General features: G+C 36.0%; 4 protein-coding genes across 4 annotated transcripts; 2 read left to right on the top strand and 2 right to left on the bottom strand.

Annotated features, from left to right (window-relative positions):
• The first annotated feature begins 5,152 nt into the window (after window positions 1–5,152).
• Window positions 5,153–7,677, top strand: LOC18611459 (uncharacterized). The gene is made up of 2 exons (XM_018113904.2): window positions 5,153–5,759; window positions 7,181–7,677. The coding sequence occupies exons 1-2, from the start codon at window positions 5,291–5,293 to the stop codon at window positions 7,228–7,230; spliced, it is 519 nt and encodes a 172-aa protein (XP_017969393.2). The 5' UTR covers window positions 5,153–5,290; the 3' UTR covers window positions 7,231–7,677.
• A 2,297-nt stretch (window positions 7,678–9,974) lies between these two features.
• NET2D (Kinase interacting (KIP1-like) family protein) lies at window positions 9,975–14,147 on the top strand. The gene is made up of 2 exons (XM_007047719.3): window positions 9,975–10,217; window positions 10,938–14,147. The coding sequence occupies exons 1-2, from the start codon at window positions 10,124–10,126 to the stop codon at window positions 13,937–13,939; spliced, it is 3,096 nt and encodes a 1,031-aa protein (XP_007047781.3). The 5' UTR covers window positions 9,975–10,123; the 3' UTR covers window positions 13,940–14,147.
• A 234-nt stretch (window positions 14,148–14,381) lies between these two features.
• Window positions 14,382–17,647, bottom strand: NIC1 (nicotinamidase 1). The gene is made up of 5 exons (XM_007047718.3): window positions 17,397–17,647; window positions 17,074–17,257; window positions 16,844–16,977; window positions 16,513–16,698; window positions 14,382–14,745 (listed from the first exon to the last, which is right to left on the bottom strand). The coding sequence occupies exons 1-5, from the start codon at window positions 17,535–17,537 to the stop codon at window positions 14,641–14,643; spliced, it is 750 nt and encodes a 249-aa protein (XP_007047780.3). The 5' UTR covers window positions 17,538–17,647; the 3' UTR covers window positions 14,382–14,640.
• A 1,212-nt stretch (window positions 17,648–18,859) lies between these two features.
• Window positions 18,860–23,166, bottom strand: LOC18611456 (suppressor-like protein). Its single transcript, XM_007047713.3, has 5 exons — window positions 21,968–23,166; window positions 20,955–21,293; window positions 20,638–20,768; window positions 19,606–19,763; window positions 18,860–19,254 (listed from the first exon to the last, which is right to left on the bottom strand). Exons 1-5 carry the CDS (start codon window positions 23,065–23,067, stop codon window positions 19,075–19,077), a joined length of 1,908 nt encoding a protein of 635 aa, XP_007047775.3. The 5' UTR covers window positions 23,068–23,166; the 3' UTR covers window positions 18,860–19,074.
• Between the last annotated feature and the right edge of the window lie 940 nt (window positions 23,167–24,106).

The following is a 24,106-nucleotide window of genomic DNA, read 5'->3' as shown; positions in this document are numbered from 1 at the left end:
AACAATCAAGTTAAAAAAAAGTGTCAAGACTTAAACTTGGGGTTTCTAGAGGCTTATCTGACTTTGAATGGGCCAATAACCAGTTTCAATGCGTTAAATTTATCGAATACAATCACTTCTTTACTAAAAAAAAGACTCATAGTACCTTGTCAAAATTTACCTACTTTGCCGAATCATGAAGGAAGGGAAGTATGTCGTGTTGATATTTTTGGCTCAAGTGACGTTCTATGCTCTACAAAGCACATGGGGGGAGCGGCTCAAAGTGGGTGAAAGAAAAGCTCACGCTCATGGAAAGAGGAAGTGGGCGTAGGATACTTGTTTTGTCTGCCTCTGCGTCTCTCGCTTTCCCTCTTGGTTTGATCGCTCAGCCTTTTTTCGCAAGTGGGCGCATTTCCCATCTGATATTGCTTTCCGCACAAACATGACTCTCTCGTCACAAAGCTTATAGAAAAATGACTGTGGGTGCTGCCGAATAGTATCTGCTTAGTTTCGGGATATGTATCGTTAACCCAAATGCACTATTTTCTTGGGTTGTAATTTTGCTTTTAAGTATCTCATACTCCATACCTTCACCATCCACACCGAATTTTTAGCTTTTCTATTCACTATTTTTTCTAAATCTTTCTTTATACTTCCCCTTTACGCTTTTTCTTTTTCATTGTTGAACCTAACAAAAGCAGAAAAACTAAAGCATTACACAGGCGAAGGATTAGAGAAGTAGAAGATTTTTTTGGTGGAAATACTTTATTTCTATATATTTTTTTGGGTCCAACCCTTTTTTTATTCTTCTTAAAGCTACTTTTCATCGACCATGGAAAAACAGTGTCAAAGAAAGAAATCCAACAAGTGTATTGGGCAAACACATAGGATACCATGGAAATATGTAACATAGGTGGATGTTTGGAGGGCGACGAATGATTTGCCAAAAACAGCAAAGGGTCAAGCCAAATTTTGGGAAGAAATAAAAAATAAAATAAAGTTAGGAGGAGGAGAAAGTGAAGCATTATACATGCTTTTCACCCCCTAGACCTAGAGTTTGATTTTTTATTTAAATAATTGAAAAAAATGGACGGCCGCTTACTTGAACGTCAAGGTGGGTCCTCAAAGCTTTGCTCTTTTTGCAACAATGTTGCCCTTTTCTATGATAACCCATGAGTAAAGTCATAGATCATTATGTTGTGTGTTACCAACTTGCTGCCTCTCATTGTACTCTTATGACAAAACTGGGATGCATCATCCATGTCCAATCTGGCACCTTTGCCAAGAAATTTTCGATAATTGTAATGAAAAACTTGTTGACGAAATTCTTTATGTACATGACATAATGTGAACAAAAAACAGAGAATAGTGTTCTATGGTATTAAAAAGGGGTGTGCTATTTAATTAGAAGAACTACAAATTTAAAATAAGTCCGCAAACACAAAACAATGATGCCAACAATAATTTTGATCAATTTTAAGAATAAAATGTTAATGTATATTGTTAAGACCTGATGAGATTTTTTAATAGAAATGTATCTAACATTGTCATCAAAGTACATATAAATTATATAAGAGATGATATTTAATGAATAAATGCGACTCGACATCTATTTTATTATATTTATGGATAAAAGAGAAAAATCTATTATAAATGTGAAAATTATATAAGATGTCAAACACCTAAAACCAAATCACAAAAACAAACTTAATTTTTATGTTTACTCGTGTTTAATTCATGCGGTAAATCTTTACAAATCTGTGAAATTTTCATAAAAAACTAATTTATCACATAAAGATTACATCTTTCTCTCTCAAAATTTTAAGAACTAAGACCTACTTCATATTTATAGAGAACTATTATTTAGTTACCCAAGTTCCTAACCATTATATAGATATATTTTTTAAATAAATTCAATTACAAAAAAATTCTCAACTAATAAAATTTTATCAAAATCCAAATTAATTCCCGATTAAAAATTGAGTCAAATATGCAACAAGATCTGTTTGGACCCCATTTTTACTTACTCTTCAACATTTGTCATTAAGAAAATAAAATTTTTATCATATCTTTTCTCAGCAAAAGAAAACCATAAATTGTAACTCTTATTTTTGGAGAACTTTATATCACAACCACAAAGTCAAATTAAGCTTGCCATTGTTAAAAGTGCCCTGCTTAAGGCTTTTCGAGGAGAATTCTCCACCAAGATTGTCTCCTGTGTGTTGTGTACTTTCCTAGTAAAAGCTTTAGGATTAAAGATGAAGAAAAAAAAATTTCCAAATAGAAAAATGGTGCATAGCGAAAGAAAGAGAAAAAGAAAGCAGATTCGCTCCAAGACTTTTCTTACGTCTTAAATATTTTCCGCGTAAATGACTTGGACTCTCAGATAAAGATATTTCAATGACATCTTTTCCTTTATTCTCCCACTTCCTGTTTATCCATCTACTAGTCATTATCTCTTTTGAAATACCAAAGAAAGGGTTAGGAAAAGAGGAAGCCATTTCGTGTAATAAGGGTTAACAGGACATCAAGTTACTGCTCCCATGGCTTCTTGGAAATTGCTTGTGTTTTTGGTTATTCTCTTTTTGTTTACCGAAAATCAATATGGTCTTAAAATTGAAATGACTTAATCATTTCAATTATGAAAATAAAGTAAGTTTACGAGTGCATTTGACTTTGTGGGTGGGACGGTAAACGAAATAATCTGTTTACTTTAATATTTGAAACATTTTATCTTTTTATTAAGAAAGCAAAAGGTAAGGAAAAGAAGGTTAAAAATATAAGCATTATCTTTTATTTTATCTCCGTGTCCATGAACTGCTATACAAAGTCTTTTGCTGCTCTTCATGCTGCCGAAAAACTAATGATGCTTTCCAACCAGTGGACCATTTGCAGAATCGCAACAGAAAGGGCAATCACCACCCTATGAAATGAGGTTCATTCTCCCACACAAAAGAAATAAATATTTGGACTGCAGGCACAAAAGCTGTCAACTTTTCTATCCAATTAGCACCGAAAAATATAAAAGCAATGAATTCTTACGTCAGTAGAGCTCAAGAAGCATCATCTAAACAAAAGGAGGAATGGAACAATGAATTGCCTGTCACGATTCAAGTTTAAGTACTACTAATTTAATAATTTTCTTAAATTTAAATTTAAATTACTAATAGTAATTAATTTAAATTTTTAATAATCACATTCATATATATTACAAAATAAAATACCACAAGACTAACTCAATTTGTCCATATTAATACTTGAACTTGATTTCGAGTCTTCTAACCTAATCCTCAACTCTTTATTGATGTCAATATTGAAAACTGGGTTCTCCTGTGAAGTACCATATATGCAGAACCAAACAATTTATCGCCCTCAACACAAGAAGAAGAAAAAAAAAAAAATCTAAGGGACAGCACATGCACACAGGCTAATATGCCTCAAGCCTAAAACTTGTCTTCATAAATTGGTATAGTGAACAAGTTGACATGAATGAACAACAAGACAAGGAGAAGTGATCTCAAGGATAAATCATCCTTACAATATGTGAAAGGTCAAGTCATTGATTCCTGCTAAACATTGCTTCACTTATTAAAGGAAACAAAAAGTACTTCAATCATATTATGAAGCCATGAAAGAGTTAAAAATAAAATAAAAATCATTCAAGTAATTTTACTAAGGTTCAACTAAGTTTTCATCTTTCTTTCGCCCAAGTGGGGTTTTTTTATTTAGTTTGTTAGCGTTTTTAAAAATAAATATAAGTAAATCAAATAAACAAACAAAAATTTAACTAATCATATGTCAAACTTAATTTTAAATTATATATATATATAATTATTATCAAACATTTAAATTACGTAAGATAAGTGTTTTCAGTTTTATTTCCTTTTCAATTCACATTAATTTCATTTTCAACCTTTAATCTATAATTGAACATTAAAGTAATTTAGTTAATAATTATAATTTTTTGGTATATCATTTAACCAAATAAAACATGGTTTATTTGGCAAAACCTTGCTTGTAAGTAATTAAAAATCTAAAGAAGCTACTAATAATTAATAAAAGATTGCGTACAAAATTTAATTAGGCAAAGCCCAAATTCAACATATTATAATAATAATCTAAACTAATTATTTATAGGTTAACAAGGGCTGAGCTAACGTGTCAACCGCTACAACGCCGTGAGCACGCAATGATTGGATTTTACGACACCCACGTAAGCAAAATCTGGACGGTTCTCGCTCCCTCTTGTCGCCAGATCAAAGGTTAAATAAATTTTTAACCAATTATCTGTTTGTTTAGTAAAAATATCCTTTAATCATTCCCCCACACCATTGCATCTGGGCCGTCCGATGTGCTTGGATTAAAAAACTCATACTTAAAGAAAAAAATACTAATTAAAAAAATGTCTCTATAAATTCTAGAAGGACACTGACTCTTGATTGTCACAGTAGAGCGAGAAACCTAGGGAGGGAAAGTGAAGAAAGAAATGGAGATGAGTGAGAGATAGTAAATTTTAGGGTTTTCGATTATCCCTTCAATTTTTAATCGATTAAAATTTTCCTTCTCTCTCTACAGTTTGTTGAATTTAACCCTTTTTTTATCAGTGAATTCAACCGTGTATTTTATTTGCCCTCTAAAAAGCTTGGATTTTTCGTTTTCCTCTGGTGAAGCGGTCGGTTTTGTTGATTTTCCGGTGAAACATTTTTTTCTCGGTTTTGGTTTCCTCGGTAGACCGTTTGATCCTTTTCCGATCCCGGATTATCCCGATTTTCCCCGGAACGCAATATCTTTGAATCATAATCGAATCGCCGATTCTAAAAATTTTGAGCTTTTAGCGGCGTTTCAGTTCTGTAAAATTAAAATATTTGATTTAAAAAAGTTTGTCTTTTTTTCACTTGGAGCAAAGGTTCTAAATTTGGGACTTCTAAGGGCTTTTGTGTTTTTGGTGACCTTGGTTGCACAATTTTGAGGAAAGAAAAAAGGGTCATTAAACTGTAGAAAAAAGAAAACAGTGGTATTAGAAAATGACCCATTTTATTGGATAAATTTGTTTAGGCTTGAGTTTTTTTGAAGAAAATCTATAGTGAAGACAGTTTGCTTGAGCTTAATTTAGAAGCTTTTATTTTTTTGCTTCAATTGTTATTCAAAAAATTGTTGGATTTAATTAAAATCTTTCCAAATTTTGATCTTCTTTTTTAATTATCAAACTCAATTGATCATTTCCTAATTTAGTGGTTAACTGCAAGAAAAAGTAACCATTTTGACTTAAAAAGGAAGAGGATTTATGTAGTTTTAAGGTTGTTCCAAAAAAATGGCAGTTTCCTTTCCTGGTTTTCCATGGTGGTTTTGGGGTGGTGGAAGTAAAGAGAAACAACCTGTTTCAAATGGGTCTTCTTTAAATTCTCTGAATTCTTCTTCTTCTGATTGGGGCTTGGGGTTGAGAGAGTCTGAAACTGTTAAATTTCAGACAAAAATAGCCCCAAAGAAGGGAAAGGGACAGTGGCAAAGTTGTGAAGAGAGGAGGGTGGTTGATAAAGAATGCGATATCGTGGTAGTTCCATCAGATGGCATGCATTTGTCTGGATATGAATCAGATGGTCCAGAATGGTCCATTGGGTGGGAAGAGCCCCACGGTCCTGGCTTTCAAGGTGATGGTGAAGATGATGGTGGGTTTGCTGTGCTGGTTCCTTGTTATAGACCTGGTTGCAAGGAAATTGTAGAGGCCTCCAATAACCAGCTCTTGTGTGCAATCAGGAACCTCCCTAATGGCTTATCTTCTGGTAAGAGCTTATTCCTATAAAAATCTATTTAATTCCTTTGTTCATTTATGATATTATTTTGATTGATTGTGCATTGACACCTAGAATCAGCTTGTTAGTGGAACTGTTCAAATTTAACCTGTGCCATTGAATTTTATGGCACGGTGTTTTGTGAGAATTGATTGGTTCTATGGCATCTTAAATGCTCGTCTGTCTTGGAAGCTACAGTTTTAACTTGTTCAGGTTAAAAGGCTTCATATCTGTCTTTGTCAAGAAGTTAAGATTGTTCTTCATGCCTTTCTGTGTCTAACTGTAAGGTTTTGCTATCTCTATTAAACAAATATCACTGTTCTGTACTCGGAAGCTAATTGGAGAAGTATAGTTTAACGAGAATTTTGCCTTGTTTTCTAGAAATTAGGTCCCTTATAGCCCATTTAACAAGGCAATATCATGTAACTTGGCTGCAACTTATAGCATACTTTCATGTTCACTGCACTCAATCCTTGCAGCATACATCACTTCAATTAAAGAAAGCCTCGATGGAATTTAAATTTTAATGAAACATGAACTTCACACTTGCAATTGTTAACTAGATGCTTTAAACTTGATGTAGTGTGGAGAGTGTTCAAGTGACTACATGCAGCCTCTAGTTTCGTTCCTTTTAAACAACGTATAGGAAAAGTATAAGATGATGTGCTTTGACAAGCAGAACTTTTGTTGTATCCTCATTTTTTCTTTTTCTTTTTTTTGGTGGTGGTGGTGGGGGGCACAGAATGCCAAGAAAAGAGTGTTACAAATTAGGATTTTATGAGGTATCTCCCTTCTGAGATAATTGGTAGGTATCATTGATGCAACTTGTCCAAATGATTTAGAAAACTTTGCAGGATCAATTTTCAGAGTCTTAGTTATTCTTGCTGCCATTTTAGGGCCAACCTTTCTTTCTTCCAACCTATTTCTTGCGAGCTGCTTCCTGAGTGGCCCTTTGTAGTTTTAGGCAGCAGCAGTTCATGTTTACCTTAGTCTAACTGAGAACAGACATGAGTTTGCCCAATACTATAATTTTATTATTAGATGCAGTTTGCATACACTTATTAATATCAGACAAGTAACCATAGGGAGCTGCTTGGTAGTATGCCTCTGGACAATATTGCAAACATTGTCGATCAATGATGAACTGTCTGTGTGAATAGCTTTTTATGGTAGGGGGTTTGGCTTTTGACTTGTTAGCTTATCTCTTTAAATTCTGTTGAATTCCATAATTCCTACTTATGACTTATGAGTTTGGTGTTTCTTAGTTAATAAAAGATGTTTATACATGTTCTTTTGACAGAAATTGCTGCATTGGGTGTTTCTTGCCATTAACTTTGTTGCTCTTTTACATGGGCCTAAGATTTTTTTCATGCACACTTTAACTTTTATTTGCATTTTGGTCAAATATGCAGAGGGAAGCAACTCTATGCAGCAGTGGTTCTCTTCTCTTCAGAACTTCTGAAAGCCTAGAACTGGCTGCTTGAATGTTGATAAGTTTCTGTTAATATTTCAGCCTTGGAGTACTCTTGAAGAAGTAATCTTATTATAGTATCAGAGAATAATGTAAAAAGAATAGCAAGCGATGGTAGAGATGAATGGTAGGATCTGCATCAACTTCTGATAGAATGCAGAGGACCGACATCCATGGAGAATGGAGATGCACAGAGGATGCTTTATTCTCTGCTTCAAGATGACACTTGTTCTCAGGATTTTACTCTGTTTTGTTGGTCATCCTTCCTGCTTACATGCGTTGAATTGATATCAGGAAAAACAATGATATGATGGAGAGTCTTTTTGTTTTCTGTAAATAGTATTACTGTGAATACGATCCTTGCTTTTCAGCTCACCGCTACTGTGAATAATTTTGATATTTTCCTCGAGTAATCTACCGTCCTATCAATTCTGTAAATCCTTTTTTGACCTCTACCATGAGGATTATTTTTCTTTTATATTTTGCTGCATTCTTGTATTGATCGATTGCATGTTGTTTAGTTTGTGTCATGTAGTTACTTATGTAAATGAGAGCTCCAAGAGTTTGTGCTTTGTGGTCGATGATAGCTAAAATTAATCTAGAACACTCGGTCCCCAGCTGCAATTGTTCAGTAGAAACAGAAAAAGGGAGAGTTCATGAGCAATGCAAAGAGGTGTCACTTCACTCTTTTGACAGAAAAATATTGCCCAAGGTTTCGTCTCTCGCTACGGAGCGGGTCCTCAAAGTTGTTCTGCTGCTTCTTTTCTTCCTCTCAACAGCAACCTCACGCTGTGAAGGTGGTCCACATGGTTCTGTAATTCTGAATTGCAATAACAAATGAGTTCCTCAAATTTCATACCATCAATAAAAAGAAAAAAAAATTGGAAATACTATTCTTGGCTCCTAGCTCAGTGGGCCTTGCATATGGACCACTTGAGTTGCGGTTTTAATCTGATGAAATCGTGCAGTGATGAATCAGTTCTCGGTGCTTGCTGTGATCACATGAAGATCCTGCAGTTGTTGCCATAAAGCTTAAAAAAAGGAGGGGCTTCTTGAGAGCGTGCGTTACATGCTGATCTTGCAGTCCCAAGTCTCATTCTCACCTTTACCATTCCATGTCTAACCCCACATAACCAGTTTGCCTTGGCAATGACGCCCATTAGCTTTTACTCTAAGCAACGATTCAAGTAATCTTTGGTAAAGTGTTGTTGAGAGCATGGTTTTGTCTGGAAAGAAAAGCTGTGCTCTATGGGTTGCCTCTTTTGGCCCCATGTCTGGAAAGTAATCAAGGCCCCCTCCCCAGTCCCATGTCTTCCCATCTTTTGGCAGTCATGACATGCAAGCCATGATTCAAATTATTGTTGAAAAATTTGAGGTTGCTGCTACCAGGCTTGCCATCATTTTATTGTTCAAGATAATCTTTATAGATTTTCACTTCTTGTCCTTATTATCACTTTATTTTAATTGAAAGACGAGTCCCTTTCATTTAGGAAGAAGGGGAAGCGGTTTATTGCTACAATTCCTTGATCAACATAAAGCTATTGCAATGAGAGTATCAAGAGCTTGGCTTGCGGATGACAACGAAATAACTAGATTGTTAATCTTAGAGAAGTTGTGTCTGTTCTCCCTTCCTTCCGAAAGAGACCATTGCTAATATTATAACCATTTTATTTAAGGCAAGAATGTGACAATGTGCTAATTTTTGAAGATCCAAAGTTAGTAAACGTTGTTATCCATGTCATAATCAAAATTCTCTTCAATAAATTTTTCATTAATCTTAAATAATTAAGATGTTTTTATCATCATATTCATATTATGATAAAAATCAAACTTTTATCAAAAAAATACGTTATGTTTTTTTACAAATCATTCACGTAAATTTATCTTTATATTAAATTTTTTAATAGTCAGGGATTCTTTGTTCTTATCAGTTCAACGTTTCTACCATGGGAGACTTGGAAGTTTTCATTTGGTTACCGAAATCAAGCCAGGGAGGCCTAAAGGGCAATTAGCTAGAAATGCTGAACGCTTTGTGCTTTTAATTCTCAAAAAATGGGTCCCCTCCCAAAAATATATACCAACAGAGATACCTGTACTTGCTTATTCAATTGATTAGGGCACCTAACTTTGATCTTCAAACACTCCCCTATTAAAAGCATATCCTTTTACAAAAGCTGTTTAGTCTTTCAGACGAGGAGATTCCAAGTCCAGTCGGTGACAGACTGACAGATTACTTGGCTTAAACAACTTTTATTTCCTAATAAAAATGGATTGTTTTCCCACACCTTTGAAAACCTTTGTAATTCATTCCCCTATGGAAAATGGAAAAAGTCGGTTAAAAGAAGTATCCTAAAGCATGAAAGTGGGGTGCCCTAAACACCCTGGAAACAGACAAGAATGCCACGTGGAGACGGACCACTGGCTGAACCCTTTGAACTGCTTTGTTTTTGTTTTTTAAGTTGCGATGCCACTTTCATGGCTTATTTTAATGCAAAGAGAAGAAAGAAGGCTTTCCATTGCTTCAACAATATATTCGGGCGAAGTTTGCTCCCCTCCATGATCTTATAACAAAAACAAAAGATACAGATTTTTTTGTTGCACGTTTCCTTGTCAAAACCAAGACTTTTTTTTCCTTCTGCTTCTTCTTCTTTTGCCTTTCTCTTCCCTTCGCTTTTTCCTTATTGGCTTCCATGTCTTCGCTTTGTTTTATAGAGAGATAGATAAGATACAAAGCTAAAGCTAAAGAGAGAGAGAGAGAGAGGTGTAGAGTTTTGCATGCTTTTGGGGTCTTAACAGAAACAAAGAACAGAGACTTTTTTGTTTCTACATGTTTTTGGTATTGCAGTTCTTTCAATAGAGAAGAAAAGGGTGATAAGGTAAAAATATGTTGCAAAGAGCTGCAAGCAATGCGTATTCGTGGTGGTGGGCTAGCCACATCAGAACAAAGCAGTCAAAATGGCTGGAACAAAACCTTCAAGGTATTTATGTTTCTCCTTTATGTTGAAAGCATAATCATTTCTGGGTTTTTGTTGTTGGTTTTTGATTCTCTTTGCTTTTCCCTTTTTGAATGGATTTTTTTTATGAATGAAAGCTGAAATTTTGGCCTGGTTGATGTAAAATCATCATCATCATATATAGATAGTTTAGTCCTTTCTGATAATTTTGATGCAAATGACACATTGTAAATGCAGGTAGACAGATGGAGTTTAAATTCATTGTGATTTATGATCCAGCATCTTCATTGCATATTCTTTTATTTTTCTTTTAAAAATTTGTATATTATTATTTATTTTCTGGCACAATTAAATGAAGCAATGATCTCCTAACAGTCAGAAAAATCTATTTTTGTACAACCTTATTACAATTAATTCCCTTTTAAAGTCTATATTTCTGATCATGAATTAGTTTAGATCAATAGCAGGGACTCAATTTACTCAGTCCATGATCTACCTAAGGTTAAATTTTGATCAAATCTCTGTTTCCATATTATTGAAATGGTAAAACTTAAGAGGAAAATCTAAGAAAAGATAAAGAATCCATCCACCAAACTTATGATTATATGTAGTAACAGCTTAGGAATACTTATGAAGTTGGTGCTATAATTTATCAATGATCAACTAGTTTTTAGCTTTGAAATACTCAAGCTGTATCTGTATGCAATTGGAAAACTCTATGAGAAAATGCAATGGCAATTGCAGATATGGAGGAAAAAGTAGCTAGCGTGCTTAAGCTCATCGAAGAAGATGGAGACTCCTTTGCCAAGAGAGCAGAAATGTACTACAAAAAGAGGCCAGAACTGATACATTTTGTGGAAGAATCCTACAGAGCTTACCGTTCCTTAGCTGAACGGTATGACCATATATCAACAGAGCTGCAAAATGCAAACAACACAATTGCTTCTGTTTTTCCAGAGCAAGTCCAGTTTGCGATGGATGATGAAGAGGAAGATGGCTCACCAAAATTTCCAAAGAAGTCTTCAGAAAACTCAAAAGCCAATATCCCCAAGGTTCCGAAGCTTCCTATCAAAGATTTGAAGGGTTTAATAACATCAGCCACGAAGAAAATGCAACCTAAGAAATCAAAAAAAGCCACTGCCACTGCAGTTCCTAAGTCTGGTTTGACCAAGGCTCAGGGACTTGAGGAGATTGACAGGCTTCAGAAACGAATTCTCGCATTGCAGACTGAAAAGGAGTTTGTTAAGAGCTCTTATGAGAGTGGGCTGGTAAAGTACTGGGAAATAGAGAATGAGATAAAAGAAATGCAAGAGAGAGTTTGCAGTTTGGGAGATGAATTTGGTGAAGGTAGGGTCATTGAAGATGATGAGGCTCGAAATCTGATGGCGACAACGGCTTTGAGATCATGCAAAGAGACTTTGGATCAGCTGCAGGAGAAACAGGAGAGATCAGTCATAGAAGCAGAAGTGCAGCAGAGAAGGATCAAAGATGCCAGGGATAAGTTGGACTCTCTCAAGAACGCATTTCTCTTAAACGAAGTCAGTGAGGAAAAGCCATCTGGTGCAGATAAATCAGAAATAGCAGTGCAAAAGTCTAAAAGATTGGAACAGGAAGTGAGTGACACAACCCAAAAGAAAAAAGACTTGGAGTCTTTAAGGGAGAAGATTAAGGAGCACTTTGAAGTTGGCCTCGGTGAATCTTTGACTGTGACAGAAATGGCGGAGAAGATTGATGAACTTGTGAACAAGGTGATCAACTTAGAAACTGCAGTCTCTTCTCAGACAGCTCTTATCCAAAGACTAAGAACAGAGACTGATGAGCTCCAAGCCCAGATTCGGACCTTGGAAGATGATAAGGCCACGCTGATTGATGGAAAAAAAGATTTGAGGAATAAGCTAAGGGAGATGGAGGAGAAGTTGCACGGGATTCAGGGTTTGAACCAGAGCATTGAAGGCCAAAACAACAACCTCCAAACACATTTTACTGAAGCACATTGTTATCTTGATCACCTTTCTGAGAAAATGAATAGTGTGCAGCCAGATGAGGAGCTTGAAAGAGAGAAGAGCTGTTCCGTGGAAGTGATATTGTCAAAGGAGAAGATCAAAGATAGTGACAAGAAGCCAGAGAAGGTGAAAGCAGGCAAGGAGTTTGAGGTCGCTGATGCATCCGGAAGAGAGAACTCTCCAGCTGAAGTCAAATCCCAAAAAGAGTCTGAAGAACAAGAGAGCAAGAATCGGAATCCAAGTGATGGGTGCAAAATTCTGCAGAGTGCAAAACCAGAGGAGATGGTCTCAGCCTCAAGTTCTTTACGAAAGGAAGGGGACTCTCTGGTTAAAGTTGAATCATCCAAAGAGCCAGAACAAAAAGGAGAAAAAGTTGATCATGATGATGGCTTTACAAAGGGTGGGGATGCAAACTTGGAAGGGAAGGAAGAGGTGAAAGTAAAAGAGAGGGAGGATGCAAAAGAACATGATTTCATTACAAGTTCTGTAAATGGAGGTGTTAGCCATGAAGCTTCTAAGCCTTCAGAGAATTGTGAAGACCTGATAGACAAAGTTGATGAGCAAGCTTCTTCACAGACAGTGGACACTCTTGCCAAAGTTGAACCAAACGAACAGGAAAGAGGCCAAGAGGATGAGCCAGACTGGAAGAAGTTGTTCTTGAAAGGTATGGAAGACAGAGAGAAGAATCTATTGACGGAGTATACTACAATGCTTCGAAACTACAAGGACACCAAGAAGAAGCTCACGGAAGTGGAGACAAAGAACCAGAATGGCCTGTTTGAGATAACATTGCAGTTAAGGGAACTGAAGAGCACTAACGCCATGAAAGATGAAGAGATTCAGTCCTTACGTCAGAAACTAAGCCTTTTCCAAACGGGTCTTGGTGAAAGCAATACTGACCAATATGTTGAAACTCGAGTAAGTTCTGAGAAATCAATATTGACTGAAACCTCCACGACACCAGAGAAAGAATTACAAGAAGACCTTGGAGTAATGCTAATTAACCAGTCTCAAACTACTTCAGCAGCTGAAGAAAAGTTCCGGATGAACATTGATGAACTGCTAGAGGAGAACTTGGATTTCTGGTTAAGATTCAGCACTGCATTCCATGAGGTACAGAAATTTGAAACGGCAGTGAAAGACTTAGTAGCTGAGGCATCAAAACTAGAGGAAAGACAAAAGCAAGATGGAAGTAGCACTGCAAAATACTCTCTAAAATCCGATGTGCGACCATTATACAAACACCTCAGAGAAATACAGACTGAATTGACTGTCTGGGTGGAAAAAAGTGTATTACTAAGAGAAGAACTGAAGAACCGATTCTCATCTTTGTGTGACATTCAGGAAGAAATAACAAAGGCTTTGAAAGCAAGTGCTGAAGATGACGACTTCAAGTTCACAAGTTACCAAGCAGCGAAATTCCAAGGAGAGATTTTGAACATGAAACAAGAGAATAACAAAGTAGCAGATGAATTGCAAGCAGGTTTAGATCATGTAACAACACTACAGCTTGAAGTTGAGAGAACTCTGGCAAAGTTGACAGAAGATTGGGGGCTTTCTGGATCTAGGAGCCGTCAAAGTGGCCAACTGCCACATTCAGATAGTCGTTCTCGAGTTCCTTTGAGGTCATTTATCTTTGGTGTCAAACCAAAGAAGCAAAGGACATCCATCTTTTCCTGCGTACATCCTGCACTGCATCGGAAGTACAATGGTTTAAGACAAGGACTTGGTAGCAGTAGGTAAACTGTTTGGTTGTGTGTGTTAGCTTATACTATAATGGTTTCGTCCCTCTTCTCAAAGTTGCTTACTTTCCTTTTAGTGATACTTTCACAGAAGGCAACACTTTTCCTATTCTCATTTTGTTTATGAACTGGAAAAGCATGTTTTCTGTCGGCTGTAAATGTTTTATAGTCTGTAATTATCAACGTGAAAGGAATATTTTGTTTATCTGTATTCTTCGTTCTCATTCATCCAGAAGTTTAAGCAAAATTGCCTTGCTTGTTTCAATTCAACATCAGAGTGATGGGATCTCAGCCATTTCAAGTTATTTTCTACACCAATGACAGGTAAGAAAAGTTGGTGATAAGAACAGAGTCTACTTATCTAATGGTTTCCCCCAATTCTTCTTCCTTAGGGGCCGGCTGGAGGTTTGAACTATGGAGTGCATGCAGTAAGGATATAAGAATTATGGGAAACAGATGCCAAGTGAATCTTCAAAATACAGCTATTTGTCTCCCTTACAGTACAAACTAAACAAACCAGTAGCCTACACGTGGCTTGGTACTGACAAAGCTTAACAGAAATGAAAAGCATACAATAAACTAGTAAGTATCCTATTAATGAAACGATGCATACAGGCTCTGGTAAGTCATGTGTCCTTCACATCGTGATCATCTTCTTCTTCTTGGACACTGATTTCAAACTTGGAGCCAAACTAACTTTGTTTACAGGTCTGTATCACTTTCAACACACACAGCAAATGAGACCTCTGATACAACCCTGGCTCCCCTTCCCTTGGCAATGTACAGACCTATGTGATGCATGAGATCCTGCCATAGGAAAAAATTTCAAAAGAGTTTTTATCAAAAAGAAAACAAGCGGCCCAATCTTTTTGTTTTTTTTTTACACATTTCTTTTTATTATTTGTAAAGGAAAAACTATTGTGGCTGATGAAGGAACCTTGAAAAAAAAATCTTTTGAATTCATTCTAGGCTAAGTAACTTAAAAAGCATCTTCACAGTAATGCAGTGTCTCTTTTTAAGCATTGCCTCGGTATTATTATGGGTTATCATTCTGCAATTATAACCACAGTACTTTATCCATTGTATTAAATTACGTTCTCAATGTCCAGTCTCAACCTTATTCTAGTATGCTGAAGCAAACAGTCAACGAGTAATCACTATTGTACTTGATCTCAGATCACAAACACTTTTGCAATCAAAAAAAAAAAAAAAAGATTAGTTACTGTAGAAACACCTTCACATTAATGTAGTAACCAAGGGAAAATGATGTCTAAGAGAATTAATGACTCTCTCTATGTATATACATATGTGTGCGTGTAAGTCTGTTTAGGCGTTCCCCTCACTTGCATTTCTTAATATCCAGTTCACACCTTATCTTCTTGTCTGCTGAAACTAAAAGCTAGAAAGCAAAGCCTTTTCTGCACACACCCAGCAAATTCATCCTCAAGTACAGAATTTTAATGCTAATGCAAGCTCATTGGGGAATTCAACACTTCTCCAAAATACTTTCCTTAATACTTCTCTCCACCGTGTCTGATATTAATCATCCCAATTTCCATTGTGCAGCCTAACAGGTTATATTCATGCAAGCATCCATAGTAACTTGGTTTCTTATGTACAACTTTTGGCTGAAGGTATGATAAAAATCTAATGTCCACTTTAAGAACAAAAATTATCTAACTTCAGGCGTTACTGCCTTCAAAAAATGGAAGGTAATTTGAATCAAGATTAAAATATTAGCAATCAGTTTGTTTGAAATTTTAGAAACAATGATTTAAAATAATTTATAGTAAAAAAAAAATCAGTACAAACACCATAGCAGATCAAATGGTTCTTTCATGCCATCTAGTTGTGGTTCCTATGAGAAACCAGAAGAAGAATTGGATAATTGATATACAAGTGAAACTCCAAAAACAGAGTGAAGTCATATAGATGATTCGGTGATCAATCACTTTCTCCATGATGCCTATGTCCTATGAAATATGATATTGGCTGAGTATTCATTACTGATTTAAGTTTATATCTGAAAAAAAAAAAAATCATCCTATCCACAATTGTGCTGTTGTTATTGACTATTTATTTTCTCTACTTCCTGACACATGGACTGCATTGGCTTCCAATGAAAATGGTTACCAAATGAAGCGTTTTAAAAGGAAGCATCTGTGGATAAAAAAACTCAAAAGAACTACGCTTGCATCAATAACTTAATACTAACTTTTCTGCTTCTCACCAACCTCTGTAAGTTATTAGACTGTCACTTAGTATAGCATTCAAGACAGCTCATACTTTTTTTGCCAAGTTTCTATGAACTGTTCTTCCAAGAATCCCAAGAGCTATTATCCATATGATACCACTATAGTCTCTCTGATGGTGAACTAAATGTTCAAGACGTAATGAATTATTTATTCAATAATTAAAAGTAGAATGATGTGAGATTTGGAAATTTAAACTCACTGAATTACTTCACCAGGAGAAATGTTTTCTTAATATCGAGCTTTTTAAGTTTAATGCATATCAAAATTGAACCAAACAAGGATTAAAATCTTAAAATCTGTTATCTATGATTTGAACTACCTGAGGATGAGCCAGAGCACCATTGATATCTTTGGCAACATGAACTGGAAGATCAAAAGTTGCACAAGCACTGGAGTATACAATCACATCCTCAAGAGGGGTAAGAATTTGGCGATTTCTGGCAGATAGAGTGGAACATACAAAATCCAATACACAAATATCTGTGCATATCCCTACAACCAGGATCTTCAAAATCCGAAAAAGGTAGATCAGAATAGACAAAATCTTATGTAAAACCATACATTAAGTCTTTCCCAGATACACTCAACCGAAGAGCAAAACTCAACAATCAAAACTGAACTGTCTCTTTGTAATTGTTAGAAATACTTACAGCTTTAATCTGATTATTTTTAACCCAATCAACAAACAAATTTGAACCATCTTCCTCAATTGAACCAAGGAACCCATCAATGCAATCTTTGCATTTAAGTGTTGCACTAGGCTCATTCTCTAGCCACTGGAGAGCTAAAATACATAAACATGCATGCCATTAAATTCATATTTTGAAAGGAAGAAATAAATGAGCATGAATAATAAGTAGTCATCAAAATAGCGAAGTACCAGGAACCAATCTTGCTTCATCAGTTCCAATAATGCAATGAGGAGGGTAAGGAGGCTCAGGAATATCAGGATGATGGGAATCAAGGAAAGCAAAAACAGGCCAATTTTTCTCACAGAACAGCTTGGCTAGTCTCACAGACTCTTCAACCATATCAGATATTTGTTTATCAGGTTGCCTTGGAGCCTATAGAAACAAGACCCCACATTACCATTTATCCAAAATATAAAAGAAAAAATTAATTTAGCTTATCAAAAGCATGCAAGAGTATATAGGCAATGACAAAAAATTGTATTACAGGAAAAAGAAAGTTTGGGAAAGTTACCAGATTTCCAGCTCCAACGGTGCAGAAGCCATTAACAACGTCAACAAGAACAAGACCAGTCTTAACATCTTGAGAAAGAACCAGAGAGCTTTGTTCCACAGGAAGATCCTTCTTCAACAAATCAATTGTCTTTGACACCATCTTCTTCTTATTATTCTTTGCTTAACAAACCCAAAAGAGACAATGAATAGGAATAGAGAAGGGCCAAGAATTCACATAGATATTTGTAAAGCAGTGGTTGAATGTGCTTTTGGCCACTTCAAATACGGCGTTGAATATATGAGAGATTCGATGATTACCGTTGGATCAGACAACAACTGTTGAAGATATGGATTCCTCGGAGGTGAGTGACGATTGCGGGATTTTTAAGGGGTGGGTCCAAGTTTGGAAGAAAAAAACAGCAGATGTCAAAAAAGACAGAACAAACCGAGCCACATAAAAAGAAAACTGAGATCCCATTTGTTAGCTTTTGGTCACTGGTGTCTCCTCCATCCCCATGGACCTTGTTTTCCACCTTTATTTATTTATTTATTTATTAAGCGAAGTGGATTGCTGGGATTATATATTTTTTCCAATATTGTCGTGGTTGTTGTTGTTGCTATCGAGTGATGAGGCTGATGGCTGGTAAGGAAGGATGAGATGTTACCGAATCATCATTTTCATTCAATACCTCCGACCTGGGCTTTCCTTGTTTTAAGAAAGAAGGCCGCCTAACTTCCACTTTCATAGGTCCCATGGGCACATTGACATCTCCAAGTTATAATGTTTTATTTTGTTAATTTTCAATTCTATAACTATAGAGTCAGGTTTCATTTAAGTCTTGTATGGTGACTGCTTCCTTTTCAGTGTTAATTCAGAAAAGTCACATTGTTGTAAAATTATAATACTGGAAGACATTATATGAAAGGGAACGCTTGTTTTCATGCAAAGGTACAAAAAATTGTCTCCTCCATTGTTTGAGGACACTTTCCTTTATTCTGGATTAATCAAGCCAACAGCTTAACTTTCTTTAAATAACAAAGCAAACTATTCGACCTAGGCTGTCTTATTGTCGATTCAAACACAGAAAAATCCAAGAATTTTCACGAAGAAGGAAACCCTTCTTTACCAGAAAGATCTCATCTTTTGACCACTTCTTTTCTAGAAGGATTCATCTTCTTTCGGTAAGTATGCCAAAGATGCTACATTCTTCAATACCCGTTGATTAGTATACATCTTTCCTTTTTTTAATTTTGATCCGATAGTTTACATCTCTCTACATAGTGCTGATAGCACATCATCTGTTGTATCAAGTATGCTCGACTCTAACACTCAGCTCTATTAAAAATTTGACTCTAGCACGAGGCTTTGTAAAAACTCCAAGTCTCTTTGCTCACAGTTCGCTCTTTAGACAGCAGGGTAACCCGCAAAGTCACAGGACTTGAAAATTTTATCAAATTATGACTCAAAAAATGACACAATAATTGTAATAACTGAAACACAACTTCAGAGTTTCGATAGATAATAGATTTCAAAAGCAACTTGCTACCTTAAGTTACAAGGAGGATGATGAAGCTACAATATATACAGTGAATTCCAGTGATTTCTCGGTACAATCTCCATATTGGAGTTACCCCACAAAACCATGGACCCTGTAAAACAAGTAAATAATTGAGCATGAGACCAAAGCTTACAGATCTCACTCGCCCTTACTGTCATCTTTAGGAAGCTGTACACCCATCAGCCCAAGCAAATTAGAAGTTGGGCCAGGAAGTCCTTGTTGACAAGAAAAAGAGTCAAGAAGGTTTTTAACAAGGTTGACATCCACGTCCACAGGAGTAAACTCTTCATCCATATCTTCTGTTGCATTTGATGTTCCCTGCAACGATATATTCATGCATTAAGGACCATATTAAAAACCATAAACTGCGATGGATAGTTGGTAGGCCATGTTGGCTACCCAAAACATAAAGCTTGTCTGGATTGACAGGGTTCTATATGTTTGGCTAGCATTGTCCTGTCTAGAGCAAGGCTGGGATGGCAAATGCCCGAAATTCAATATAAGAATTCAAGCGTGCAGAAGTCTCACTAGCTCTCCTGCCAACAAATGAGTTATATTCGCAGATCCTCTACTCAACAATACAACTCATGCCATTGATTACAAACAGTTAAACATTGGCATGTCATGTGAAGCCCAGTATAGTATCCCTACACAAAAGATGAAAGATACCTCATTTTTAAGGGAGGACTGTTCATTTGCATGAATGAAGCTTTTCTTGAGTGTAGAATTCTTCAGTTCGTAATTCATAGCATCAGAATAGGAATGCATGAAGGAATCCTCTCCATCCGCATTATGATCAGATAAGTCACTTCCATCCTCAGACTCATCTGCAGATTTCATTAATAAATTTGTTTAATCTGCATCAGCCCCCACAACATTTACAGAGAAGATATGTTATTCCTTGATCATATGCTAATGTCCCTGATTAATATAGTAGTGTTTATAAAGTAGAGAAAAGGGGCAGCTTCATGATCAATGACCAAAACCTCATCAGCAAAGAAAAGGGGCAGCTTCATGATCAATAACCAAAACCTCATCAACAAAGAAAAGGGGCAGCCTTTTTTTTTGTCAGTGTACCTTTTAGGGAAGAGGATGAAAGGATTGAGTTTGAGGGCGTTAAAGTATGACATAAATTTGCTTTAAAATGTCAGAACATCAAAAGATAAGCCACCTTGCATAGCACAAATCACCCAAACTGCCTTTTAACTTTACTATGACAATTCAAAAAGACAAAAAAAAGGAGCATATATAAAGGAGCCAGATTTCATTCATTGAACAATATATCCTAGTAACAGGTAAAGCAGTGTTTCTCAGATATTTAAATCATATAGATTCCAGAAATATATTGAGAATAAGGGCTGGGAAGAGAGAAAGTGAATTATCCATACAAGTTTCAGGTAAAAAAAATGAATATATATCCATATCAGAGAAATATAGATGACTACCATCATTCAAGCAACTTCTGGGCAATTAAACTCTTGCATAAAGGTCATGAAGAGAGCAAACATGCAGTGTATCCTGTTTGCACTAGTGATGATAGTTTTTCTGTGCGGGATATATGGTTAAGGTTGCATCTATTTCTTGGGTTATAAAAAAAAAAAGGGTTGTATCTATTTCTCAAACAGGCTACCTCTGTCTGCTAAAAATAGATTGCAACTAGGTGGTCCTATAAGTGTAAATTGTCAGTGATGAAGAACTTACCAAAATCCATGTCTGAGGAACCTTCATCATCATCCACATCGCTAGCCACATCTTCTCCACCTTGATTTTTTATTACTGATTCCATGTCCTTAATAAAGCACTCTACATCAAGTTCCACTTCCTTAGGATCCCTGCAAAGGGAGGTGAAAATATCAGAAGGAAAAGTGAACTATGCAATGTTTTAACTGAAAAGTTGGGCACATGAATTTAAAATTGAAAATCCCTTATGACTGGATTATTAACACATCACAATATCAACGAGCAAATCAGCGACAAATTTCATAGCAGAATAAGCTTTGATTAAAAGGTCCACCAACCTGTCTTCAGGAACCTCAGCTCCCTCATAGCTTGACATCTTATGGATAAACCCCTGCATGGTTTTCACAATATCACTAAGATCAAAACCTTCAGCCTTTGAGCTGGAGGATGGACCAGTATCCTGATGCTCTTTGGACTTCTTCTTCTTTTTACGATTAACCTCGTAAAGTTCCATCTCCTTTTGTCTATCCTGGAGAACAGAGTTCAACTCATCCTCTCCACTGTAAAGCCAAGAATCGTCATCCGAAGGTGGAATGTCATGATTCTTGAAATCATCAGCTGAATAGGTTAAAGAAAGAATCTCATCTATTTGTCTCACAGGAGCATTCAACATTTCACTGCAACAATCACCACATTCTCAGTCATACAAGTATAACAGCGATAAGAAAAATGAGGCTTTTGAGAGAAAATGCTAACTCTGACCTCCCAACAAATGCAAATACGTATTTATCCAGACCATGTTCATAAATTGTTTAAATGTCTCTATAATATTAATATATTTAAGTAGACATGGGTTTTTTTTCCACATACAACTACACTGTCTCCACAAGACAAGCAGGATATCCAAGAGAGTGCTATCCAAGTTTGCTAAGCAAAGGTTCTCTTAAGCCATCAAAAACATCCGAACAACTGAATTTTAAAAAACCATCCTCCCAACTGAGCAAAAAAGTTACTACTATAAAGCAAAAATTAAAAGTAAAAAGAAAAGAGAACATAGAAAGTGATTAAAAATGACCAACTGACTGAAATGCAACATAAATTCTAACATAATCTTTTCATATAAAAGTAATATCATGCATTTTGTTATTAAAGAAAAACAAATCTTTATTTTCCCTTTTTTTTTTAAATTGTTAATATTTGCTTTTATATCAATATTAGATTTTAACTTTTAGCCTTTGGAAATACTAATAAATTAACAACCAAACTAAACCTAAACAGTGACAAGTAACAATCAAGCAAAACTTAAATTAAAGAGCTAATAAAACATTCAGGTAAGAAACTAGAGAAATACCTGGTCTTAGAAAACAAAGAACTATTCCGATAATACTCCTCAGCATTCTCCATCAACCTCTTATACTCTGTAGACCCAGGAATTAACCCTTTAAAATACCCACTCTTCTCCAAACTCTCCTTATACTTTTTCCAACCACTCCCTTTCCCTTCTTCCCCTTCTTTCCTCTTTTCTTGATACATCATTTCAAACCCACACGCTATCTTCATCCCCAGCTCCGCCTCCACGTCACCCTTATTCGGCATCGGATAACACTTCGGCGCGTGAAAGTTTTGCTGCATTAACTGCGCGTACATTGCCCTCGACATCTCAACTGCCACGGTAACCATCTCTACTTCTTTCCCTCCCTTTAAAAACCGTTCCATCTTCGCCGCGTGTTTCATTGAATCAATATCCCGGTCGTAAAACCCTTCGACCGCTAAAGAAATCAACGACGGCGCGTGTCTCAACACGTGCGCAACCGATACCGGAACCCGAACCCGGACCGTATGACTGTTCAATTTCGCTTTCTCCGGGTAATCCTCGATGCAATTACGAATGACGGATTGAACGGAATCTGGCGCCCGAGCAAGTTGTTCATTTTCTATTAGAAAGTTCAGGGATTCGGTCAGGGCTGGATTAGGGAGGGAGCGTTTGGGGATGATATGGAATTTGCCGCGTCGGATAAACGCGCGGTTTTGAGAGTTTTCGGGGTTAAGCCAACGGGGGAGGTGGAAGGCGGATTCGATTAAGAGGAACTCGCCGTCGGAGTCGTGGACATGGATGGAAAGGGAAGGGAAAGAGAGGGAAATTTGGAAGAGGAGGAAAACGGTGAACCATTCGTCGTTTAGGTTGTCACCGTAACGGACGTGGCCGTGGAGGTGAGGGAAAGGGTGGAAGGAAATGGTGAGAGTGAAGGGTTCATGCTGCCAAACGTACGAGGAAGTGAAAGGGGAAATGGAGTTGAGGATTTGGAGGTGGAGGGATTGAAGGGAGTCTTGAGAAAGGGAATTGTCTGGGTAGATGGAGTAAAATACGGTGTCTTCTGGGAGGCGAGAGGAGGCTTGAGAGAAGGGATTGAGGTGGTTTGGGTCTAGGTAAGGAGGCGGAGGCGTCTCCATGGACGGTGGTTGTACTGGCTAAGTTGTTTGTCCTGAATGCTCCTGAAGTAAGTTGAGCGCAGTCCGCGTGAGATGTATACATTCTACGCGGGCTAAGGCCAAGTTTTCAGGTTTTTTCGTTAAAATAAAAAATAGAAAACCCCTTGGAATATGAAATTGACCAAATTCTTGTGGATTTTAATGACGTAATTTGAGAATAAATTAGGTTTATGCATATTTCCCTTATTCAAAAATCCAACTTAGTAATAAACAGATAAAATTCGATTCTATTGTCTTGGATCCTTTACCTTAAAACAAAAATACACGAAATCTAATTCATTTTTCCTTTCCTTATAACTATATAAAAAAAAAAAACACAAACTTACGAAATTACGACTTACGATTCTCTTTAATCTAGTTTAATTATTTATTTGATAAAAATGCATTTTTTTTTTAGTTTTAAGCACTAAATTAGACATTTGAATGCGTTATAAAACAATAAGAAGATATGATTGCAAAGCTAAAATGGAGACCACTTTTATTTTTATTTGCTACTTAAAAGGAAGGAATCATCATTTGTTTAATCCTTGAAAAACAGATATAATTTAAGCTCTTTATGTGAGTCTGTCTCACATTTTGCACATAAGTATCATTAGCTTACTGAATTTTGTTGTTTACACCAACCGAAAGCCATAAAAAAAGATAGCAACAATCATACAACATAATAATACTATAAATTAATCCTAATCACCTTGCCAAATATAAAAATGTTATATAGAACGTAGTTAAGGTTATTTAAGAGAAAAGATTTTACCAATATGTTATTTCACTCAATTTATATCTGTTTTCATTTAAATTATGCATATTTGATATGTAATAAATAGTTAATATGATTACGTTGCATAATTTGAATAAAAAATATATTTTATTATCGTAAAGTAACCGTTCCATGAAGATATTTTAATGACGCCACATTTTCTAATAAAAAAAATTGTTATTGTCTTTTATAAAAAGGGACAAAAGATATATATATATATATATATACACATATATATATTGT

Source organism: Theobroma cacao, chromosome 1 (genome assembly GCF_053813885.1).
Source record: "Theobroma cacao isolate CCN51 chromosome 1, ASM5381388v1, whole genome shotgun sequence".
NCBI lineage: Eukaryota > Viridiplantae > Streptophyta > Magnoliopsida > Malvales > Malvaceae > Theobroma > Theobroma cacao.
This window is presented reverse-complemented; position numbering and strand designations above follow the sequence as displayed.

Excerpts from the sequence above, each read along its gene's own strand:
- LOC18611459 (XM_018113904.2), top strand. The coding sequence starts at position 5,291 with ATGGCAGTTTCCTTTCCTGGTTTTCCATGGTGGTTTTGGGGTGGTGGA. Across the intron at positions 5,760-7,180 it reads CCCTAATGGCTTATCTTCTG|AGGGAAGCAACTCTATGCAG; the intron begins GTAAGAGCTTAT and ends TCAAATATGCAG.
- NET2D (XM_007047719.3), top strand. The coding sequence starts at position 10,124 with ATGTTGCAAAGAGCTGCAAGCAATGCGTATTCGTGGTGGTGGGCTAGC. Across the intron at positions 10,218-10,937 it reads GCTGGAACAAAACCTTCAAG|ATATGGAGGAAAAAGTAGCT; the intron begins GTATTTATGTTT and ends TGGCAATTGCAG.
- NIC1 (XM_007047718.3), bottom strand. The coding sequence starts at position 17,537 with ATGGTGTCAAAGACAATTGATTTGTTGAAGAAGGATCTTCCTGTGGAA. Across the intron at positions 16,699-16,843 it reads AAAATAATCAGATTAAAGCT|ATCCTGGTTGTAGGGATATG; the intron begins GTAAGTATTTCT and ends CGGATTTTGAAG. Across the intron at positions 14,746-16,512 it reads GTGCTCTGGCTCATCCTCAG|GATCTCATGCATCACATAGG; the intron begins GTAGTTCAAATC and ends TTCCTATGGCAG.
- LOC18611456 (XM_007047713.3), bottom strand. The coding sequence starts at position 23,067 with ATGGAGACGCCTCCGCCTCCTTACCTAGACCCAAACCACCTCAATCCC. Across the intron at positions 21,294-21,967 it reads TCTTTGTTTTCTAAGACCAG|TGAAATGTTGAATGCTCCTG; the intron begins GTATTTCTCTAG and ends TGATTGTTGCAG. Across the intron at positions 19,764-20,637 it reads TTCCTCAGACATGGATTTTG|ATGAGTCTGAGGATGGAAGT; the intron begins GTAAGTTCTTCA and ends TGAAATCTGCAG.